This window comes from Dermacentor variabilis, chromosome 4, assembly GCF_050947875.1.
Source record: "Dermacentor variabilis isolate Ectoservices chromosome 4, ASM5094787v1, whole genome shotgun sequence".
Taxonomy (NCBI): domain Eukaryota; kingdom Metazoa; phylum Arthropoda; class Arachnida; order Ixodida; family Ixodidae; genus Dermacentor; species Dermacentor variabilis.
The window spans coordinates 167,314,179-167,339,238 of record NC_134571.1 but is presented as its reverse complement, the minus strand read 5'-3'; the positions used below and the strand labels follow the sequence as shown (position 1 = coordinate 167,339,238).

The 25,060-nt window shown below is 45.7% G+C and overlaps 1 protein-coding gene across 3 annotated transcripts in view; it reads right to left on the bottom strand.

Moving 5' to 3' along the window:
- Positions 1-25,060, bottom strand: part of LOC142579925 (uncharacterized) — an 85,105-nt gene that overhangs the window by 34,094 nt on the left and 25,951 nt on the right. Inside the window, exon 6 of one of the 3 annotated variants that reach the window (XM_075690598.1) lies at positions 22,359-22,829. In XM_075690598.1, coding sequence (XP_075546713.1) covers positions 22,359-22,829 — 471 coding nt within the window. Of the gene's footprint in view, positions 1-22,358; positions 22,830-25,060 lie in introns of those variants that run through there. The other 2 variants (XR_012827505.1, XR_012827503.1) reach the window with 2 other exon arrangements.

The following is a 25,060-nucleotide window of genomic DNA, read 5'->3' as shown; positions in this document are numbered from 1 at the left end:
ATTCAAACCGGATTAAATCGCTTTTTATTTTTTAACATGCTTACTAGAGAGAGTTACAGCATCGAGCGACATGGTGTCCAGCCCGTCTTGACATGAAAATAAGTTCTGTGCCACTCAGGGATAACCTGGAAAACAGTTGCTGGGAAGCGTGAGAACCAGTCGCAGATCTTTGAATGCTATCGGCGTTCCACTCTTCAAGGCGAAGCTTAAGCGTCCTCCAAATTTTTGTCATTCTCATTCGAATGCATTTCCTATTACTTGAGTGCTCCCACCAAAGGTCATGGGTTCGAGCGACTTAACTCGACCTTAATTACATGTGCGTTAAATTTGCCCTAATTAACACCAGTGGTCGTGGGTTGGTTCGACTTCCACCAAAAGCCGAGGGTTGGAATGTCTCAATTCACTCTGCCTTAATTAACTGTGTCTTCGTTAACTTCACCCTTATTAACACGAAATGTCGATATTTTGAATGACTTCGTTATCTCTATCTTAATTAACTTCACCTTAATTTATTCCAAAGGTAGTGGGTTCGACTTTTGACCTTTATGATGTCAATTGGAATCGAACTTGAGAACTTAGCCGGTTCGCCCATATCGCCATATTCAGTCATGGGTTAGATGCCTTAACCTTGCCTAATTAACACCAAAGGTAGTGTGTCCTACTCCCGCCGGACGAGGGTCCAAATTCTACCAAAGGTCGTGGTTCCACTCTCGACCTTCATGATGGCAATAGGAATCCTACTTGGAGATATGGATGCTTTGCCCATATCTCCAAGTGGGTTCGACTCCCGCCAAAGGTCGTGGGTTAGAGTGCCCTAATTAACTCTATCTTAATGAACTGTGCCTTAATTCGCTTCACCTTATTTAAAACCAAAGATCGACGGTTCGAGCCCGTTTTGGTGCCATAACGCCGGACATCGGATTTTTTTTACCCATGAGCCATTTAAGGATTTCGCCCTAATAAAAAAATACCTCATGAGTGTTGCAATTTATATTCCGGCATTTACACGTTTACATGTTAATAAACATTTCGAACAAGGTCACCAGCTACTTGCCGACAATGGTGGTAACTGTGGCATTAGTGTACCTCAACAGATGTACCATTGAGGATAAATGAAATGCGAAGAGTGGAGCGTGTGGCCAAAGCATAACTAAAGGTACAGTGCATGTCGTCGGCCAGTCATTGTGCACGTGCGTGGGCACATGGTTCTTGCGCATAGTACAGCGCTGCTCACCCTACTACGATAAACGTCACGCTTTATTTTGTCGGAAAGTTGTTTTCTCATCTCTCCGAGACAGCGTCATTCCCACCTGGCCGTACACTGTTGTGGTGGCTAGCACCGCTGCCGCATCTGTAGCGTGATATAGCTGGCATGGACCCAGTTTCCTAACGTCCGTTGCTTTGCTTTTGTTACCACCATCAAAGCTGCCAGCGTCTAATCGTAACTGGAATAGCACCAAAAGTGTATTGCACTGGACGAGCGACAGTGCTAGCCACCTTAAGAGTAATCGCAGATGGGAATGGCACTGAAATGGCAAGATGAGAATACAAGTTTCAAACAACATACAGATGACGTAATCGCGCGTGCATGTGTGCAATGATGGCTTGCGACACCGCACACTGTGTGTTCAGTTATTCCTTTGGCCACATGCTTTGCTGTTCACTTTTCATTTGTATTCGATAGTACATCGGTTGTGACACTTGCAGGCATGCAGCTCACTATAGCGTGAACAGGAAAGAGCCATAATATGTTCTATGAACCTCTTGTATCCCCTATAGGAGCATCTATTAGAGGTCACTTATATCCAGCTGCGACTTCCTTGCAACGCCGCAGCAACGTGATCTGGATGGGACTTTGATTATCCATAGTGCGTATTTTTAATTTTGTTTGGAGAAATACTGATATCTATAGGATGTGTGCAATGTCTTAAATATGATGGTCTATGGACATCTACGAGACATAAATCGTTCACGGGGAAAGTTACCTTTAACAGTAGCACTTGAAGAAAATGTAAATACGAAAAATTGTTCACTGAAGTGATTACTTTATGAGTATTTACATAACCAATTAAAGTAAGAGACAGTTACATTTCACAGCCCGAGTACTCTCGCATCATCGAGGCTGGCATCTCTCGGTGGTGTAATCTTCGTTGGTGTAATTGTCTTATACTAAGCTATCACTAATATTGCTTCCCCAGAAACTGCAGCCTTTTTTTTTACTGTGAGTTCAAGTATAAGCCCTGCTGCGCATGACAGCTATTGATTCTGATTTCCAGTGAATCCGGCTTGGCCTAATTTCGGTCACTGAGTGAATTATATATATTCATGACCTCTGCAGGCAAGTGGCCATCTTTCGATACAATACATGGCGTAAATTATCAGACCACTTTTTTTTTCGTGACTCGTTAGCATTAGCTACTGGAAAGAGAAACAATACTGAGAAAAGTATCATTCGCATGCATTTCACACGCCGTTGATAAAAGACTCTGCCAAAGGAGTCATCAGGGTGTCTACCAAGTTGACATCTCTAAATTCCCTGAGTTTTGCAGGTTTTTCCTGGGTGCCTTTGCAAAATTCCCTGAGTGACACAGAACTTTATTTTATGTCAAGATGGGCTGACACCATGTCGCCCAATGCTTTTGCTCTCTAGTAAGCATGTTAAAAAATAAAAACGATTTAATCTCGTTTGAATATTAAAGCGTAGTGTTTACTTTATTCAAAAGAAAACAGAAGGGAGGGGTTAGTAAAATGCACAGCGAATAAAATATCTTCGAAAAAAATGGTAAAGCCCATTGCAAGTCGAGACTAACATTCTCAAATACGAATAAAATGGGTATGCATACAGAAACGAGTATTTTCGAACATGAGCTATTTCTAACAACTAATAGCAAGCTCATTGGCATAAGGCCAAACTTTGTCACAAGTGAGATTCTCTCTCAACAGCTGGTAACTGTCCTGACTTATGCTGAAGCGCTGACATCAAGGTGCGCGAGTGAGAAAAGAAAAAAAGAACACGACAACACAGGCGCCCGTGCTGTGTTTCTTCCTTTTCTCCGTGTCCCTTTGCGCTGTTACCAAGAGAACGATGTGTCCCGACATGCTCTCAGCCCGCGCACAACGCCTCAGTGTTGTGTTTCACTGCTTTAAACAGTTAATTTCGGTTTGGATAGAGGGACACCTGCATCTCCGCTTCATCCAACACTGTGTTTTTTTAACCCAAGCTCCTTCAAAGAAGCGGCGGTACGCTTCCTTTCCCGGTCATTCCTCAATGCGTAGGTCCTTCCTGTTCTCGTCCTTCTTCCGCCGCGCGTTTTCCCCACGGATCATTTGAAGGGTCGTTTTGGTCAGTTGCATAGTCAACGTCCCCTTTTTTTGAACTGCCTTGGGGCTGCGAAGACGTCCGAAAAATTGTGCAGTTCGAAAAAAATGAATGCACGTCTTTCACTGCCCTTAAGAGCTCTAGTCGCCACAGGAACATACGAAACAGCTCCGAAGACCTCTCAGTAGACTTATTAGGCATATCGGTGCTCGTACTGTGACAGGATATGGCGGGTGCACGCGTGTATAATTAAGGAATACGGATATACCGTGCCCCGTGACAATTGCACCTTCCCACGCTTGTTATGCTACACCGCAGCACTTTTGCGTATTTTTCACCACATAACATTGTATTGAGGCGAAGCTGACTTTCGAGAACCAGCATTATATGCAACGCGCCGTGCTTTCCGAGCTTCGAAGTCATTCGTGAGGTCAACAAAGGCAGAGTGGGTGCCATCGCTTACAGCGGTAAATTCTTACAGTGAAAAACACGGCACAGAACAGCAAAAAGCTTAAGATCGAACGTCGAAGCAGCTAAGCCTAGCGTTGCCGCAGTGGTGGTTACGGCTGTCAGCGGATCTGCGTACGAGAGCGCCGGTTGGAGGTGGCGAGGTAATCAAAATGGCGGCGGTGGTGGCTTTGGTTAATGCCGTTACGGACCTGCGGTCACGGCAAAACAGTTCGGAAAATCGGACGGCGAAGGGTTCTTGCGTCCGAAATTTGAGACTTTAGGGGTACTTAGTATTGCCGCGAAGCCATCGGAATCCGCCTCTTTCATGGTGCGACGGCGCATGCGCCTTGTCCTAGTCGCGAAACGTTTTGGAAGGGTGGCGCGCGTGGCCGCGCGCCGGAATGTCCGACTAAAAAAAGAAGCGCTCGGAAGCGCGCTGCTGCGAGCACTCGTGTCGTGTACCGCTTTGAAACGGTTAAAGCTCTGCTGGTAGATCGACGTCGGTGCGGTGCCGAAAACGTGCGTAGCGTAAGGCTGCAACTCCGCTTTAAAAGAGAAAGCGGCCATGGCATCGTCCGAGTTGTCCGGACTGCACCTGTTTTCTAAACACATCTCCAAAAAAAAAGACCACAATAACTAAGATGCCCTCGGACGAAAAGAATAAAGCTGTTAAAGAAGCACTTGCTTGGTATCATTCCGATAAGACAGAGCGTGATTTATACCCTTTACAAACGAGGCGGGGTGAAGACCTCGCAGCTCAAAAGAATAAACAAGAGTTATGCATGAAGCAACAAGCAACAGTTAAACATGTGCGAAGCCACGCATAAAATAGATGTGAAAACATGAAGTGCTCGACAGCTGGTGCGAGGATTTACCGCGCCACATAAAACCAACAATTTCAATTGTTGCAAACTTCAGTAGCTTTAACATACAACACAATGCGCTCGTGCAGTCCTGCTGCCTAGCTAGCGCAACGCGGTAAAGAAGCGGAAAACAGCATAAGAGGCAAACAGCATTCCTAAATTTAGCAAAATCCCTTTAAGCCACATGCTACACTGCAGACGAACTTTCTCGCTTACGTGTCTAACTATGATTGAGTGGAAAAAAACACCAACGCGACAAAGGATGAGAACAAGAAATTTCCCGCCGAAGCGACGATCCATTGCTACCGTTGCTCCCGCTGATGAGGCTTTGCGGGGAATGATCAGAACCGCATCGCCGGCACGTTTTCGCCGGCATTTGAGCCCCCCACCCGGCAACAATTCTTTTACGACATTCCTTGAAGCTTTAACCACCCCACACACGCGAAGGGCGTTGCCCATTTTGCTCTGAAAACGTGAATAAGAGAAGCACTGTCGGCGACACAACGAACTATGGCGCGCGGCTGGCTCCTCTCCCGTGTGTTCTGCGCAAGACCGCCACCAGTGGCGCGTCCATCGGCGCGCACTACGCGTACAGTAACTAAGGCATTATTTTGTTTTCCTCGTAACTCACTAATCAAGTTTAATTACCCAACTTTTTAATTATTGGCTGAGGACCTCAAGTATGATACGCAGATTTGTAGAGCACCTTCAGAAACCACCGATCGAGTTATTTCCTGTACGATACGTCTCACATAGTCCTTTTTTCCAGGCTGCAAAGAAAGCTCGCGAAATGTGAAATAAGCCACGTGAGGGAGCGTTTGCACAGTGGTATCATGTGCTGCTCTCAAGCGTGTGTTCAGTGAAGAATGTCGGCTGCATCGTCACTGGCGACGGGGAGGTGGCAGGGCGTTCATCTCCTTGGCAGCTCTCGGCCAGCAGCATGCATTGGCGCCGTCATCCGACAAGAGCCAACCTTGTTCACCGAACTCACGCTTGATAGCAGCACGATACCACTGCGCAACCCCTCCGTCAAGTTGCTTTTCTTTTTCATATTTCGTGGGCTTTCTTCCCACCCGTTAAAAAGGACTACGCGAGACTTATCGTACATGATATAACTCGATCGATGGTTTGTAAAGGTGCTCTACAAGTCTGTATTATCCTGTCTTTGGAATGGCCAACGCCGATGGTTTTCCATCGTTACCATCTCGTGCGCCATCGATTGGCGCGACACCTGCAATGCCACCGGCATGTTCAACATCAGTGCACTCAGACTCCTTCGGAACCATGCTAAACCTTTATCTCGCTTTGAATGCTTCACCTTGGGCGGAAACTGAGAATTCTTGGTAGCACCTACTTTTGCGGCTTTGAATTGTCTATGTGGCTATTCAGCAGCGACTAAATAAGCGCTACTGAAATGCATTAAAAGTACTCAAAATCTGCAGCGATGTGCAGTGATAATCCAGATGTTTCTGCAATGGGTCAAATTCTCTAGGTAAAACTGCTATATGGAACTGCAATGCATTTATTGCCACTCTTTATTTCTTTGGTTGACCATACTCATTGTTGTAAATGCTAGACGAAAGGTTCACGTCTTCCGAATATTTTATTTCCACATCTGAAAACACCCCTGAAAGGCAATCATTTCGGGACAGTGGATGTGATCAAGGCAGCTTGCACCACAGCATTAAAGGCCATTCCGGAGGAGACTACCGCAACGCATTCGAGAGCTGGAAGTCTCGCTGGAGCCGATGTATTGACGCAAAAAGAGAGTATTTTGAAGGTTTTTAAACAATTTTTGTAACAATAAATTCAATATATGATTTTTAATGGCCTTACTGACATTACTTTCAGGACAGACCCTGTACATGTACCTTGAAGGTATGTATGTGGGAAGCATTTCAACCTCTGCTTCCTTTTCTCGCAGGGAATAAAACGGCCTTTTGTATATAAATCCCTTACTTTTACACTATTCCATTTGGTTCATTTTTCTAACTTCTGCCGAGTTGCATTCACATCTTCCATAGTTAGCCGGCTCCATTTTAATTCTTGCTTCCTAAAATATGCCCTTCTGTCCTGCTAATTTGGAAGGCCTTCTGTTAGCAATGGGTATTGTATTTCAAGACTATCAGTGCAATGTTGCACGAAGAAAATTATTGGAGTAAGTTATTTTTCAGCTTGATATCATGATACTGCCGCATGGTTGTTACTTAACTCTGCAAGAGACTGGTCTTACCGTCGTACCAAGAGTGTACTTCATGGGTATTATTCTCTTTCTTTTGACATTAGTTTTTGAAGCTCACAGATATGTATCTGTGTCAACAATAACACCTGACATGGTCTCCTAATTTTCTGCAACATACGCTACATTTAATCAGTCAAAAGTTGCATGTTTTGCCTCTTGGACCAGTCTGCTCAGCGGTAGGAGGTCAAGACCACAAATGGGAATGGCTGGCCAAGATCTGTGGTGTCTGTCCTATGTTATGCATCTGACAAGATTTCATGGTGGCAAGAAGTCATGTCAGACATCATGTGATCTTTCCAATTATTGTGCACAGAGTTATAAGTATGATAATATCCTAAATGCTCTAAAGAGTACTTCTAGCAAGCAGTCTATATGCTTTTGCCTTTTTGTTGCTTATGGCAACAAAATCCAACATCCTTTGAAGCATGCCCACTTGCTGTCTGATACACAAAATGAAGAACGCTGCCTTCTCTAAATTTATTAGCAACAAAAAAGCCACTCTGGAAGCAATGACATACATACGCAGCAACACACACCAAACCTACAAATGGGGAAAAACACAAACTAAGCTAACAATAAAAGAAACCAGACACTCAACAAGTGTTACATGTTACTCAACTATGTACATTCCACCTGAGTTAGATGGTCGACTCCGGCACTCCTGTGCATGGATCTGAATAAGGCTCAGCTGCTCTTTCTGTATTATAACTATCCCCATGTTTATGAAATCTGGTGTACAACCGCAAGCACAACGATGGCTTGACAGGTGGTTCACCTTTCAATGAGTTCTATAAGTAGGATGCATCGACTCTTCTAGCCAATGTACACATTACCACGTGAAAGCAGCAGCTTATAAACAGCACACCATACAACACAAATTATATATTTGCCGCGGGTTATTAAACTTACATCATTAAAGTACGTTAGAATTGGTGCTAAGGCTGGTGCACAATATATGCATATACGTTAAACAATCATAAATAAGGCAGGAGCTTGGTATATGATTGAATATTCTTGGAACTGCTTTGATGATACAAAAGTCAAGGCTTTCTTTTGGCATCATCCACTCCAACTCGTTTCCTTTTTTTTCAATTGAAGCATTGGCAAGGTTTGTGCCATGCGCTTCAACCGTGATTCTTCCTTGTTCGCGCCTTTTAAAAGCGCACGGCCATGAGCACAATAGAAGAAAATCGCCACAGTAACGCAGTGGCCCCTGCCCACTTTTTCATATGCTTTACCGCAATACATTACGTATGCTTCACCGCATAACATCACTGTATTGCGGCAAAGCTGATTTTATAGTACTGACATTATGTAACGGATCTTTTGTCATTGTGTTGCTCGCACGAGCATAAGCTCGCAAAATCACAAAACACAGACTTGGATTGCTGCTGGTTGATTTTCTAGCCAACATTTCGAGACGTCCACGTTATTTACACAAAAACCGGGGGAAGTTTCTCGCACTGGCACGCGCTTTAAAAGGCAGCGTGACCACCTAGACATTGCCTATGATTAAGGCAGTCATAAGCGGCGCCGAAATCCACACAAGGTACATCAACTTCCACAAAGCTACTGGGCAACGCCATCAATAACTGGCACAGGCGCCACCCAGGAGCTGGCAAACGCTGCGATGACATCCACACAAACCACGTGACTTTCCGCAAAGCTACTGGGCAACACGATCAGTCACAGGCACAGGTGAACCCCGCAAAACACTACGGCCACACTCAATCACTTCGCCACAAGCTCTCACATTTAACGACATCAAACAGCCGCAATCACTTCTCAGCAGTCACGGGCACAGGCGAAGTCCGCACGGGCAGAACGGAAGCACAGATTCAGAGCTCTTGTCGCGTTCATCGCTTTAGCGCCACCTATTTATATATAATATACGGAGCCAAGCCAAATCATTATTTAGCGTCTATTTGGGTGAACCTAACGCTTTCGGGCCCTAAGCGCTAGAACGACCAGGGCGAAATAAAGCTTACCCCGCCTTTTCACTCCGTCGACCGGGTCGCAGCAACGCCGGCCCTTTGAATTCAATCGTATGTGCGGCTATTCAGCAGTGACTAGATAAGCACTACTGAAATGCATTAAATGTACTCCAAATCTCCAGATAAGTGCATTGACATTCCGGATGTTTCTGCACTGTGTGAAATTCTCTATGTAAAACTGTTATCTGAAACTACAATGCATTTAATGACACTCTTTATTTATTTGGCTGAAAATACTCATTGGCGTGGTGCTAGAGACGGAAGGTTCACGTGTTCACTCTGCATTTCTCAAACCAGTTCCAAGCAAAAAGTTTCTAGGAATATGGTATGCCATTGCACCACCTGGACTTCCATTCTGCAGCAGGAACATCTTACCTTACAACTGTAACTAAAAAGTCAATTCGAATAACTTTAACTTTTGATACTATAGTACCACAGAGCATTCTATTTTCACAATCGTACTTGCATCCTTATTAGAAATTAGAGTAAATGTCTTCTCTTAGAATAAATATTGGTGCCTTTGTGGGTTCTGCCATAGGTGTATCTTGTCTTCTAGGATGCTTCGCATGGTGTATCGCCAATGCAGATACATGTCTCACCCACTGTATCATGATACAGACACAAGATACCCAAGGAGTATCTTATGATAGTATCTATGATATATGCACAGGGTGTCTACCAAGTTTACATTTCCACGAGCACATCATAATTGGATTTCTCCGCTCTTTCTGCGCATGCGCGAGAAGCAGTGGTTGCGAGAGAGAAATTTGGGGTCTTTTGGTGCTTAAAATTTCTCTTCGCCTAGGTACTACGGGGAAGAAAATTGTTAGCTCTGTTAGTCCCTAGCCGAGCTGGCAGCACAGAATCCACAGAATGCGTGGCCGACAAGGTGAAGAAGCCATGCCCGAAGTGAATTTGTTGCTATTATGTTGCGACGGTAGCATATTAAATTCTGATAGTCGCAGGGCGATACGTTTGGACGTGAGGCGTTTTCTCAGGTGACTTTAATGGCAAAGCATCACATCGTACCGATGCATTGTTCATTAGTGTCGTTGAGCATACCAAACATTTCAGGGGAATCGCGGGAACGGAAACAGTTTATGAATTAAACTGCCGTAGCAATGCATCAGTTCTTAATGTAACTGAGCATACCACACACTTGGAGATTCGTGGGAATGGAACATTTTGTACTCTGTATATGAAAGTACTAAAACTTGCCTCGCCATGCAATCTGAACCGTAAATCGTTGTGAAAGCTGTACATCCACATTGGCAAAACACTACGCCCTGCGGAAGAATACGAAACAAATGTATGCTAAAGAAAAATGGTCGTCATGCAATTTCACAGCAGTAGACCCTCGTGAAAGCTGTACAGCAACACTGATATTGGCTACGTACGTGGTTTGTGCAATCAGCCAGCTCTTCCAGATTCAGAAAAAAATTAAGATCAGAGGAAAATTTCTAAAGCTACAAGACAGCAACCTGATTTGATAAATAATAGTTTGGGTGTTTCCAGTAGAAGCACCTGCACCAACGGAAGCTAAGTTGTAGTAAGAGTTGGACTTCGGAAAGTAAGTGCGTCAATATTACACCAACGATAAAGGCAATTCCACTACATGGATGACTTCCCTCGTATGAAAACATTGTTTTTACCTTTTGCTCTCATGTTCGCCACATAAGCATAGCGGATTAAGACAAAGTCTCACTGTTTAGTGCAAGGCGTTTGTCACTGGCTGACCACAAATTAATCAATATCAATGTCATATAATGAGCATTAAAAAGTTTTCCTCGGCTCTTTGTGACTGATGAGCCGGTTGTGCTTACATAGGTGCGGATCCCCCAGCAGAGGGCCATCACTCAATTTCAATTTCTTTACAGGCGTGTGGACACCTGAATAAATAGTGCTTTTTCACTGGCTGCACATAGGTTACCGCTTTTTATCAAACATTTAGATCACCCACACAGGCGTACGTTATCCTCTTCATTTAGTAAAGAGGGGTAAACATCGACAAAATGATGCAGCTCAACTAGCCTCAACGTGTATGCGTTTTCTATTCACAGGGACGGACAAGATGGCTCGAGCGTTGCATAATGCCGTTTGCGTAAAGTCAGCTTCGCCGCTAGGCACCAGTATCACGCAATCAAACATGCGCCGTGAATTGCGGCGAAGTATACCAAGAGTGGAAAGCGGCCACTGTCAGAGGATATAGTGTGATATACGTGCGCACCTGCCGTCACGTCTCCTGTTGTAGTACAAGCACGGAGACGCCGAAAAGGTTTAGTGGCAGGCCTTCAGAGCTATTTCGCACGCGGTTGTAGCGATCTGAGCCCTTGTCTCGCCCACATGGAGCGCCCCGTATATGAGATAGACATCGTACCGCCGGGATTAGTAATACGCGCTCCTTCATTAATTACCCTTGCGCACAAACACCTCAGGATCGATACGAATCTGGACCACGTAGCCAATATCAGTGTTGCTGTACAGCTTTCACGAGGGTCTACTGCTGTGAAATTGCATGACGACCATTTTTCTTTAGCATACATTTGTTTCGTATTCTTCCGCAGGGCGTAGTGTTTTGCCAGTGTGGATGTACAGCTTTCACAACGATTTACGGTTCAGATTGCATGGCGAGGCAAGTTTTAGTACTTTCATATACAGAGTACAAAATGTTCCATTCCCACGAATCTCCAAGTGTGTGGTATGCTCAGTTACATTAAGAACTGATGCATTGCTACGGCAGTTTAATTCATAAACTGTTTCCGTTCCCGCGATTCCCCTGAAATGTTTGGTATGCTCAACGACACTAATGAACAATGCATCGGTACGATGTGATGCTTTGCCATTAAAGTCACCTGAGAAAACGCCTCACGTCCAAACGTATCGCCCTGCGACTATCAGAATTTAATATGCTACCGTCGCAACATAATAGCAACAAACTCACTTCGGGCATGGCTTCTTCACCTTGTCGGCCACGCATTCTGTGGATTCTGTGCTGCCAGTTCGGCTAGGGACAAACAGAGCTAACAATTTTCTTCCCCGTAGTACCTAGGCGAAGAGAAATTTTAAGCACCAAAAGACCCCAAATTCCTCTCTCGCAACCACTGCTTCTCGCGCATGCGCAGAAAGAGCGGAGAAATCTAATTATGATGTCCTCGTGACATTTCCAAATTCCTTGAGTTTTTCAGGTTTTCCCCGAGTGCTTTTGCAAACTTCCCTGAGTGATGAAGAACTATGTTTTATGTCAAGACGAGATGAAACCATATCGCCCGATGCTGTCACTCTCTAGTAAGCATATGAAAAAATTAAAAAAAAAACTAATCCAATTTGAATACAAAGGAGTAGTGCTTATGTTATTCAAACAGAGAATAGTGGGGGGGGGGGGGGTTAGTAAAATGCACAGCAAATAAAATGTCTTCAAAAAAAAATTGCAAATGTAGTCGGACATTCTCAAACAGGAATAAAAAGGAGACGCACACAGAAGGAAATATTTTCGAATATTAACTATTTATATCAACTGATAGAAAGCTCAGTGGTATGAGGCCCGAACTTTGTCACAATTGAGATTCTCTCTCAACAGCTCGTAAGCAACCTCAACAGTCCTGACATATGTCAGGACAGTTGAGGTATACTCTCAGCCCGCCCACAACGCATCAGTGTTGTGTTTCACTGCTTTAAAGAGCTTAGTTTGGTTTGGATGAAAGACACCTGCATCTCGGCATCAGCCAACACTGTTTTTGAGCTGAAGCTCCTTCAAAATGGCGGCAGCACGCTTCCTTTCCCGTTCATTCATCAATGTGTAGGTCTTTTCTGTTCTTGTCCTCGTTCCGCCACTCGTTCGCCCCACTGACCAATTAAAGAGTCTTCTTGGTCAGTTGCACAGCCCACGGCTGATTTTTCCAACTCCCTAGGGGCCGCGAAAACATTCGAAAAATAGGCCAGTTGGAAAAAATAAATGCATGTAATTTACTGCCCTTAGGGGTTCAAACCGCCGCAGGCACATTCGAAAACGCTCCGAAGGCCTGTCAGTACACGTATAGGCATATCGGTGCTCGTACTGTGACAGCAAATATCGGGCGCACGAGGAATACATAGTGTGTTTCGTGCCAATAGCCTCTTCCCACGCTTGTTATGCTTCACTGCAATAATTTTATGTATGCTTCACCAAGTAACCTTTCTGTACAGAGGCGAATCTGACTTTCGGGAACCGGCATTATGAAACGCACCGTGCTTTCTAAGCTTCTAAGCCAATCGCGAGGACCACGAAGGCGGAGTCCGTGCCATTGCTGACAGCAGCGAATTCTTTCAATAAAAAAACACGGCACCCAGCGGCAAGCAGCTTCATAGCGAACGTCGAAGCAGCTAGGCCTAGCGTTACCGCAATGGTGGCAACGGCTGCCAGCGGATCTGCGTGCTAGACGCCTGTTCCAGACGGCGAGGTAATCAAAATGGCAGCGGTGGTGGCTTGATTAATGCGGTTTCGGACCTGCGGTCCCGGCAAAACGTCCAGAAAATTGGACGGTGAAGAATTCTTGCATCCGAAATTTCAGACGTTCTGATACATTGATTCTGGGGTACGTGGTGGTGCCGCGAAGCCGTCCAAATTATCGGGAATCCGGAACGTCGGTCGTTGACTCTACACTGGCAACTGCCCCAGCCGAAGACAGGGCGTCGAAGACAATTCATTACGATTCTTGTCTGTTACTCGAGGGAGCATTACCGCGACTTTCGACCCTTTCAGTAGTTACAGGAAATTTTCCCTGACAGAGGTACAAATTCCCCGAGAATTCCCGGTTTTCCCGGTTTTCCCGGTTGGTAGACATCCTGATGCATCTTCGATAGTCCGTATCATAGTGCTAAATGTACGAGTTTGAAGTTTCTGTAACAAAGTCCGCAGAGGTTTACCTAGTCTCGGCAAGGTCCCAGAGCTCTGTGTCTGGCTGGCAGGCAAAGGACCCAGTAGACTACGGTAGACCAAGTCCCCGGCCGCAATAGTGTGTGGTTTCTAAGAAGAAGAGGCTGCGCACGGTTGCACTGCACATGGGTTCCGCCTTTACATCGCTAAACCCTGGATAATTGACGTCAGCGCCGCCACAACCAGCCTCACTCGACTCCTTACGTCGAGAGGAACACGTGGACACCCAAAGCAATACTGTGAGTCGCTTGCTTCACGAATTACCGGACTCTGAACTTCGCAAGAGGCGCCCGCCCAGCTAAGCCTTACGACGGGTACGGTCTAGCCGACGACCTTGGCCCAGTTCGGCGCACCAATGGCCACCAATGATTGCACCGAGATGAATCTCGAGCACGCGCAAATCCCACTTCCTGATGAACCTGCCGGCGGAGACTGGCTGACTGTTAAGTACGGTCGGAAGAAAACATCGACTCCCACCAATCCACCTCTCCAACCCCGACACCCATCGGTTCCCCGACAAGCCCGACTCCCACCGCTACCCCGAAATGACCTCAAGGTAATCATCCGCCCCCGAGAAGGACTCAACCTTGCCACCTGGACCACGCCACAGGTTGCTGAAGGCATCAAGCTGGCATGTCAGCACCCCACTACTGAGCACGTACGGACCCTTACTGTAAGAATTGACCCAGTACAAAACATCGCTATTGCTAGCACACCAAACGAAGAGCTAGCTATGAGCATCCGTCGCATCACTACAATTCACCTGGGCGGTCGAGAATTCGCAGTCACGGCATACGTGGCGGCACCCGACAGCTCCGTCAAAGGGGTCATTCATGGCATTCCCGCAGGAACTCCCACAGAAGTCCTCCTTAACGGACTCTATGCACCTGGCCGAGAAATCTTACATGCCCGTATGCTCGGACAAACCGCTACGGTAGTGATCACATTCACTGGCAAGGCTGTACCCTTCTACGTGCGATATTACAGCGGTGAAGTGCGATGCAAACCATACCGACCAACCACGCATTTCTGCCGCATCTGCCACCAAGTCGGCCACCGGACCGATGTATGCCCAACTCCAGAAGCAAACGTATGCCCCCAGTGTGGTACACGAAACCCAACTCAGGACCACCCCTGTCACCTCCGGTGCGCCTTATGCCAGGGGCCTCATCCTACGGCTTCCAAGGAGTGCCCTGATCGACTGAAGAAGGCATCTTCAGCATCCCGAAGAACCAGCCGCCGGGACTACTCAAGGTCGAAGTCTCAGTCACGTACAGACCAGCAACGGAGGCGTTCCCGCTCCAGGTCTCGCTCCTGCTCGCGGAACCAACAAGGAGGGACACGGAACCTCAACGGACCTGCTGTACCGGGATCACAAGCGGTGAGCTGGTCAGCACGGCTTTTCCCCTCTCACACAACCCACCAAGACAACACCCTGTCATCGCGTCTACACACAGCACCCACCCTACACAATTCTTCACCCATAAACAATACTGACGTTCAACTGCAAATTCTAGCTCAGCTAAAGGCCATCAGAGAAGAAAACAAACGCCTTCATGAAGAAAACAACAAACTTCGCACGCAGATTGCAGAACTATACGCCACTCGTACTGTCACTCAGCATTCCACACTAATGACCGCACCCTCAATGCCATCATCTTCGGAACGTTCTGAACCGATGATTCTCGCGGAATCAGCAAAACCGACAGAAATCGCACAAGTCGAGGAGAAAGTTGATGTACTGCAACGGCAGCTCCTAGCAATGCAACAAAGCATCCAGCAACTGGCAAGTGTTATTGAAGAAACACGGCTCGCAAAAGATCAGCGACGCAAGAAAGTTAGAACACTAGTACAACAGGAAGTAGAGCAGGGACACCCTGCCGATCCACCCGTCAGCCAGGACGAATAGCAAAACCAAGCACAGGAACGAAAACCCACTCATAATCTGGCAATGGAATTGTCGCAGCTACAAACGCAAGCAAGGGTCACTGAGACAGTACATAAGTAACGCCAAAATGAGACCAAGCGTAATCGCACTACAGGAAACAGGCACACACCCAACTCAAACTGGCTACAACACACATACCACCACGCCTGACAGCCGCGTGGCCACACTTACAGCTAAAACGCTCACAACCACACAACACACTATAGACGGCAGTGATGTCGATCATAACCTAATTGAGATCCTGCCGCTCCAACGAGGCCGAAAGAGCCTTTTCATACTGAATATATACAGCCCACCCAAGCAGAAGCAGGCCAAGTTCGACTACTTGATGACTAAAGCGATTGGCATAGCCAAAAATAATAGTCTGCTGATTGTAGGCGACTTCAACGCGGCTCACCAGGCATGGGGCTACACGACAGCCACATCAAAAGGCACTGCACTCCAGTACACGATACAGCAGCACCGTCTCACCATCCTCACAGACCCCGCATACCCCACACGTCTAGGAAACAGCGTCTCCCGAGATACATGCCCTGACCTCACCCTCACTAAAGGGATACAGCAAGCTTCCTGGCACAACACGGAGGAAACTCTGGGCAGTGACCACTGCATACTTGCCACCACATTGAACGTTACGCATGCACGACACCCGATAAAAAAGACAACACTCACAGATTGGACAGCTTTTCGCAAAGAGCGAGCGGATGACTCCTCAACCAGTATTACGGATCTCGAGCAGTGGGTACGAGAGCTCCAACAAGACGTAGCCAGACATTCAAAACAGATCACACTCACCACAGACATACCGGCCATAGACCCGCACCTTCTTCATCTCTGGGAAGCACGTCGAGGCCTTGTTAGGAGATGGAAGCGCCAAAAACATAATCGTAAATTGAAACTACGTATAGCGAAACTCACGGCAACCGCGGAATGTTATGCTGAGGAGCTCACCCGTCACAACTGGCGACAACTATGCAACAAGTTGCAGGGTAATCTTAGCACGGCCAAAACATGGTCGCTGCTACGCCATCTTCTTGACCCCACACAAAGCAAGGCAATTAGCCAGCAAACAATTCAACGTATCCTGCACAACCATCCGGGTTCTGATGACGAAATCCTGGAGGAGTTGCGGGCGCGGTACATAGGCGATTTCGAACCCGCACAAGGACAACCTCCAACCTACAGCGGGAGCGACAATTACGACCTCGACAAGCCGATCACCATCACTGAGGTGCAACAAGCACTCCATGCACTCACACGAAACACCACCCCAGGCAAGGACAAAATAAATAACAAGCTCCTGCGCAATCTGGATGATGGCACCATTCAATCTCTTACTGACCTCTTCAATCATCACTGGGAAGCGGGTACGCTACCAGCAGACTGGAAGCACGCGGACATCATACTCATTCCGAAGCCAGGCAAACTCTCCAGCTTAGAAAACATGAGACCAATCTCACTGACCTCATGCCTAGGCAAGCTTCTGGAACATGTCATTCTGAACCGGCTTCAACCTTACCTAGAATCCAGCGACCTCTTTCCCGACACAATGTTCGGTTTCCGGCCCCATCTTTCTACCCACGACATCCTTCTTCAGCTGAAGGAACAAGTCCTTGAACACATCTCACCGCACAACACCGGAGCGATTTTAGCACTCGATCTCAAAGGCGCTTTTGACAATGTGGCTCACCATACCATCCTTACAAACCTAAGCCTCACGAACTGTGGTCGTAATACTTACAATTATATACGCGCCTTTCTAAGCAACCGCATGGCCACAATAGGCATTGGCTCACTCAGAACCCCGACGTTACCTACTCGCAACAAAGGAACCCCACAAGGTGCCGTTCTATCACCCACCCTTTTCAATATTGCTATGATGAAATTACCTGAGAAACTCAACGCAATACCAGGAATCAGGCATGCAATATACGCCGATGACATCACTATCTGGACCACCACTGGTTCCGAAGGAGAGAAACAAGACGCCCTTCAACAAGCGACCGACGCCGTCCAGCAATATGCAAAAACAAGTGGTCTCCGGTGCTCCCCCGAGAAGTCAGAACTATTAGTCGTTCGACAGAAATCACGAAGAAAACTCACTGAACTACCCCAAATCACACTCACCCTCGACGACAAAGAAATACCCACAGTAAACCGCGTCCGCATTCTAGGACTCCACATACAACAGGACGGCGGAGGCGCATACACCATTCAACGTCTCAAGCAGACCACCTTCCAAATCATGCGAATGGTCAGCCGTATCACCACCAGACAATACGGACTGAAAGAAGACGACATAATACAGCTCGTCCGGGCCCTGATAATCAGCCGCATTGCCTACGCTGCCCCGTACTTGCCCCTCACTCCCAAGGAACTTGATCAATTAGACGTACTTCTTCGGAAAGCCTACAAGCAAGCGCTCGGCCTACCACCAGGAACAGCGACACTCAAGCTTGAAGCCCTAGGAGTCCATAATACTATAAGAGAAATTATAGACGCCCACCTCACAAGCCAACGAGAACGACTAGCCCTCACACCAACAGGAAGGACAGTCCTAGCGCGCCTAGGCTACCCCACACACGGCAAAGGCCACGAACAAGCAATTCATCTGGCCCCCAACTTCCGGGAACACATCAAGGTAGCCCCTATCCCCAGAAGCATGCACCCGGAACATCATGCCGATCGTCGCCAAGCTCGCGCAAAAACTCTACAGACAAAATATGGCAGTCTCCCCACCACACTATACACAGATGCCGCGCAGTACCCCCAAAAGGCAGCCATGACGGCCAGCGTTGTCGACTGTAACCTACAAGAGGTGGTCTCGATGACGGTCCGCACTGCCAGCGCCCTCGTAGCGGAGGAGACAGCCATCGCCTTGGCCATCACCTCTAGTCCGACCAACGAGTACGTCACAATCATTACTGACTCCCAGGCAGCTTGCCGTAGCTACGCGAGAGGCAGAATATCTTCAATAGCCCACCGACTCCTCAAACAAGCCTCCCAATTGCCGGACGTTGAAATAGTGTGGACTCCAGGACACGAGTCCCTCCGTGGAAATCAGCGTGCGCACGCTGTAGCCCGAGCTCATGCCTCCCGGGCGCCACAAGAGAGGGATACGGCCGCCTCCATGGAGCCCGTACCTTTACAATACAACGCCATACTACAACACCACAGATTGAACAGACGACAATACCCGCCTCCACACAAGACCCTCTCACGTGAAGACGCCGTAACATGGCGACAACTACAAACCAACACATACCCCCATCTAAGCAGACTACACGCAATGCACCCTACACTATATTCATACAAATGTCCCCTTTGTAATGATTACGCCTCCCTATATCACACCACATGGGCGTGCCCCAACGTGAAGGCGGCCCCGCAAATACCCAACCCCACACCCGAGCAGTGGGAGGCCGTGCTGACTAGTTCGGACCCTCGTAACCAGCAGCAACTGGTGCGGCGGGCCCGGGAGACAGCAAGAGCCGCAGGAGCCCTGGACTAAGGGCGCCTCCCGCACAAGCAGAAAGACACCTGCTTGTCCTTTCTTTTTAATAAATGTTTCTCCTCCTCCTCTAACTCTCCAGCTTTCACCCTATTGCCATGGTCCGGATTACGACTTTGCCATGAGAGGTCGGGGTTTGTGGTGGCACCAAACACCAAGACCATCATGCAAGGCACCCCTCCAGAAATACAGTTGAGTGAAAATTTAGCTACACTTAGGACACATAAAAATTCCAGAACGTTAAATTCTTTGGAACAAGGCTTTAATATACAAGAATATTCAAGGCTCTCAATAGTCGCATGGACCTTTTCTTACAAAAAGAAATATAACAAATAAATACTGACATACCAGCAACTGTAGTACTGCTGCAACCATAGTTAAGCTACAGTACAAGAAAAAAAGCACATGGATCACAACACTTGCACCAGTTGTTGATAAAGATCTGTCTGTTGGTAACCTGCCATAAGAACTGTGCTAAATGTCAATAATAAATGAGCTTGTAAGTGCTGTCACTCAATCTTTTCTGGCACCATTCAGCACAATAAAATGCTATAGTTTATATAAAAGATTACATGCTATTTATGCAAGCATTGAAACAAGAATTGAAAATGCCTTCACAAAACACAGTCATTTATTTGAGACGATGAGCAAAATGAGAACAAGGTGAAAGCAGGAGCCAACGTTTCAACAAGTGGACTTGTCTTCTTCAAGGCCTTTTTCATTTATTTCAGACATTTATTTGGTGTGCTGAAACATTTACAAAACTGATCTTATAATAAATGCATAAACACTTGATCGCTGTGACGAAGCAATCAAGTATCCACACATCAGCTACCATCATTCACAATTATATGCAAGAAGGCATTGAAAAAGTTGAAAGAACATAATAATGAAAAAAGATCCAGGAGCTCGTACATATACTTGGAACAGAGGTGACAAGAGGATGAGCCCTAGAGAAACAGATCACATCTTATTGTGCGCTGTTACCATTGGGCTGTGCCATGAACAATTTGTGTCATTCCGCCAAAGCCACAGCGAAAGTTTAGACATTTCAATTATGCCGCGCTGCCCACAACCATTAAAATATGCCTAAACGGCCCCTATGTCGAAAAGATGATCGCCTTTGTGCGCGCATTTTTGCCTCCTTCCCCAAAGCATGCGCAATGCCCTGATGTCTGCGTGGGCTCACCAGTGCCGTCTCCTTTCAGCGAGCCAGGTGGTTAAGCTTCGTGTACACATTCGCTCTTTCTCCTCTTCCTCGGCAAGGGAGAAGCTGGTGGTGTCTGTGTGCGCGCGACAGTGCCTCTCGCTCTGTTGCACCAGTGGCGGTTGCAAAATTTATTGAAATTACTGCTATGCACCAAGCAGCAGCTGCAAGCATGAAGTGTGTTCATTCTCCCCTTAGTCTGAGCGAGGGTGCCCCAAAGACGTTATATAAAGAATGCCCCCACCAGACTTCTACTGCTTCAGCTTTGAGCACAAGCTAGAGGATGTGTCGCTCTCCGTCAAAAAGCTTGTAGAGCTGGCCACTCCATAGTGATGTAATTAGAAGTTTTGTTACTCGTTATATAAATTTTCTCGCACTCCTTCCTTGGCCCCTCCCTGCTAGTCAAGCTCCGGACCACTAGGCCCATGCTACCTCCACGGTCCCTGTGTGCACGGTGTAACAGCACCGAGAAATGCTACTAAAGCCACAATTCACAAAGCTCTAGCATATTAACAAAGGTGCAGTTACTAACAAAACGTAACATGACATATTCTAACCATGGCAGATAATGCAGCTGCAAGTACGAAATTCCCCATCTACCAGCGACATAATCTAGCTGCTGAAAGGGAACAAAAATGTCACATGTGATCTTCCTGGCAAACCCTCATAAAAGAAGCAAAGTGGCTCTGTGAATGATAGAAGTTTAACACGAGAAGTCTTATTGGAATTTTGCCTTATTGGCATCAATAAAGGCACCAGGAAGGAGTGGAAATCCCTGCTGCTCACACTTAACATCTTTCCAGCACCTACCATTCTACACTTCTCTATTGGAAGCTCATAAGCACTTGCTTGATGCTCTTGGGCCAGACCTGGTCGTTGAGCCAATGGACTCTACACACCAATCTATAATTTTTCATAAATCAGGAACACTCTTGCTCTTGTTGATATAACACCTTATGATAAAGAGTGCACATACCAAACCTTATGTAAGCGCCAACACTTGTGGCATCACATAAAGGAATATCACAAGGTCATGGTCACTGTGTTGTGCAGCAAACAGATTACAAAAAACGTCCCAGCAGTATTCAACACTGGCAGCTTCAGCCATGTCTTGAACTGATGGAAGAATTTGTAAGATTGTGCAAGAACATTCTCCGAAGTCACTGAGCAGTTCTACAAATACTAAGAGCGTACAATAAAACTTGTTCTTCTTGGTTTACCAGACTTCTATGCAGCATACTGCACACCTATGTGGACTTCCATTTCAAACTCTATTTAAAACTAAGTAGACCCACACAGCTGGTGACCTACTTAATGGTGTAACAGTACTGTGTCTTCATGTGTGTGCTTAAGTGAGTGGCTTGCACAAAGGATTTAGATCAGATAGTGCAGAAGTGTGGTCGCACAACTGTGTTGTCATGTATGTGTTCCTTGAGTTTGTTACTTACGGCATGTTTGATTGGTCAGTTAAGTGTTCTGTATGGGAATGCTGCATCAAGTAATTAAGCTAGTGTTATGTGGTGCTTCTACTACACTACTCTACAACAGTGCCCGAGGTTCAAAGATAATGAGGTGGTAGAGAAACGCTGCAGAAGCTGGTAGTTGGCTTAGCTGCTTCATAGCATTTTTTATTATGTATAAGTATGCTGGAGCTTTTGTTATATGTATACATAATCCCTGTACCAATAGTAACTAAACTTCACTGCATAAATAACACTGTCCATGCTGTGTTATCACCATTAAACCAAGAGTGTTAAAGTTGTCTTACATGACTTAGCACTGACAGAGGACTCTAAAATGACTTTGGCCCTTGCGCCAATAAACACTACATATCATCATCATCTAAAATGACTAGCCGAACATGCCATTACATAACTGGGTGAGCAGCACCTGCATTAATGTAGTCACTCACGCTTATGGTGGCTCAAGTGTGTGTTGAGGTAGCTTCTACGTGCGAAGGTCTGAGGGCATAAATGGCACTGAAACGGCCGCTCACCCGTGTGGATGCGCAGGTGTTGCTTGAGAACAACCTTCTGTGTGAAGTGCCGAGGGCAAGAAGGGCACTGAAATGGCTTCTCCCCTGTGTGGACGCGCAGGTGTTGCTTCAGATTAACCTTTTGTTTGAACTTCTGACAACATGAAGGGCACTGGAATGACCGCTCGCCTGTATGGACGCGCAGGTGTTCTTTCAGCGCAGACCTTTGGGAGAATCTCTGAGGGCACAAATTGCATGCAAAGGGCCGCTCGCCCGTATGAACCCTAATGTGGTCTTTAAAACTGGACATTTTATCAGTCTTATAGTCACAGAAGTTACAGTGGTGGCGGCGTTCCTGGTGCGACTTGTCACCATCCGCAGTTGCTGGACACTGGGACTGCGTTGATACTGCACAAAGAAAACAGGACAGGTTACCTAATGCTTTTCACTTGAAGGAACAAAACTATAATTATGAAATGCCAAAGATATAATAGAACATGAATAGTACTGCTAAACAGCTTTTTCTTCGCTTGAGAAGCATTGATGGTGAACATAAATCACATCTAACAGACCGGCTAATTGAGCATTTATGATTTTTGCAATATATTTACTTGTGATTGTTCGTTGACCAAGTTTGTGAAATACACACATAATGATGCCAACAAAAATTTATTGAATTGTAATAAATCATAAGGTAAGATAGAGTGCAGTATTAGTGTAGGCTGCTGCTGCAGCCAAGTGTGACAGCCCAAATCTTCAGTAACATCATCATAGTACAGGTACCTAAATAATGCTTAGAGATGCCGAGCTGAGTGTATAAAATAAAAAGGCAGCGTACCATTTAAAGCAAGGATTTATCACATTGTGCATTGTGGTAGACTGTTACACGATTAATATTTTTATTATTCCAACTTTTTCCTTCTGGAATTGGTACAATATCTTGAACACATCCTTGATATTCTTCACTTAGGAATTAAACACATAATGCAATTGCAACACAAAGGGTGTGTTACTGTGAGCTGAATAAAGATTTTTTTAAATGCCACAGTTCTTGAACCAGGGCAATATTTTCAAAGGCTCGGAAGTTTTCTATCTCACAAATACGAAGCCCAATGCCAAAACAAGCAGTCTGCTGCACAAGCATAAATCCCCGAGTCGAAAACTTATTTTCTGGCAGCACAAAATCATACACATGACGTCTCCCCCTTTCCACTGACTGTACAAGAGCAACTCCTCTTTTTTAAAAAAAGCAGGATACAACACAGTACTGTTCCACCCATGACAAAGAGAACACTTACACAATACAGTTCTGAAGTGAGAAAAGTTACTCTTGGTCAAGCATTCTGCATCATTTCTAGAATTTCTACTTTTATGGCAGGTACTCATTCCCTCAGCTATCCTCTGTATAATACTCTGTAAAATAAGATTTCTGTAGGCAGCATCTGTCCTGTATCAGACACATTTACTACAACAATACACTGTGCAAATCTCTTTTTCACATCTAAAACACATAGCACTGTTCAATGTGGTAAGATATTGGTGCAGTATTGCTTTGTTCATTTTTAGTATGCGAAATCTTTATCATTTCACACTTTCCTTCGAGGAGCACAAAAGACGTGGATAGCCTTAACAAACATGTAGATAAAAGTATACAATTACGAAAACGATGAGGTTAACTCCGAAGTGGCTGGACATGATATAATGTTTAGCACTGCAGGAGATACATTAGCTCAACACTAAAGGTGCACAAAATCAGTGCACAAATCAGAGGCTTGCAGCATGTTCATTCTTGGTGACCAGCAGACAGCCATGCAAACACATGCACACACAAAGAAAGAAGAGCCACAGATTAAACAAAAAAACAATACCAAGAACAGAAAAGTACGGAAAATTCACACTGGTGTGCCCGGTATGCACTAACAGAAGCAGTTGCAACACAGAACATTACTAAATATATTTGATAACAAGATTATATATATTTAATATCTTTTCATATAAGCACCCCATGTAAAAAACAGAATTGCACATTATATATGCATTGTTGCATAACAAAAAGCAGAATGAAAACTGTCTTTAGTCCACAATTACTGTGGAGTATTGAGGCCCAAGGAGCAGGGGGATGCCACTTTAAAAGCACCAAAGAAGACAGAGTAGAAATGAATAAACGACACAATTTTAAAAATATTTAGCTGAATCGCAGCCGTTTTCAGTAATTTAGCTTTTTTTCATCAGTTGTATTACTTATATTTAAGCTTGTAATAAATTAACTTCCACTTGCAATCACTCAACTTCTTCTGGGACACCCAACGCAGCTATATGGTAGACACCGCAAGAAGATTATATGCTATTAGTAACAAAGAAATCAATTAACACTAGAAAGCGTTCAACAAACGCAGTCAATGATGCGCTGATAGACAGTGAATTGAATTCATAATGGGATTAAGCATTTAATTACTATAAAGGAATGTCGACATTCAATGACTGTGAAGTATAATATGAAAACAGTTCCAAGAAAAAAAAGACGATGTAGTACTAGAAGCTAGAGGCAACAAATACATGAGCCCAACAGGAAAAAATGTAGACACACACCAAACAACAATTCTGATGCAGTAAAATTTATGAAGTACATCTAATAAGAG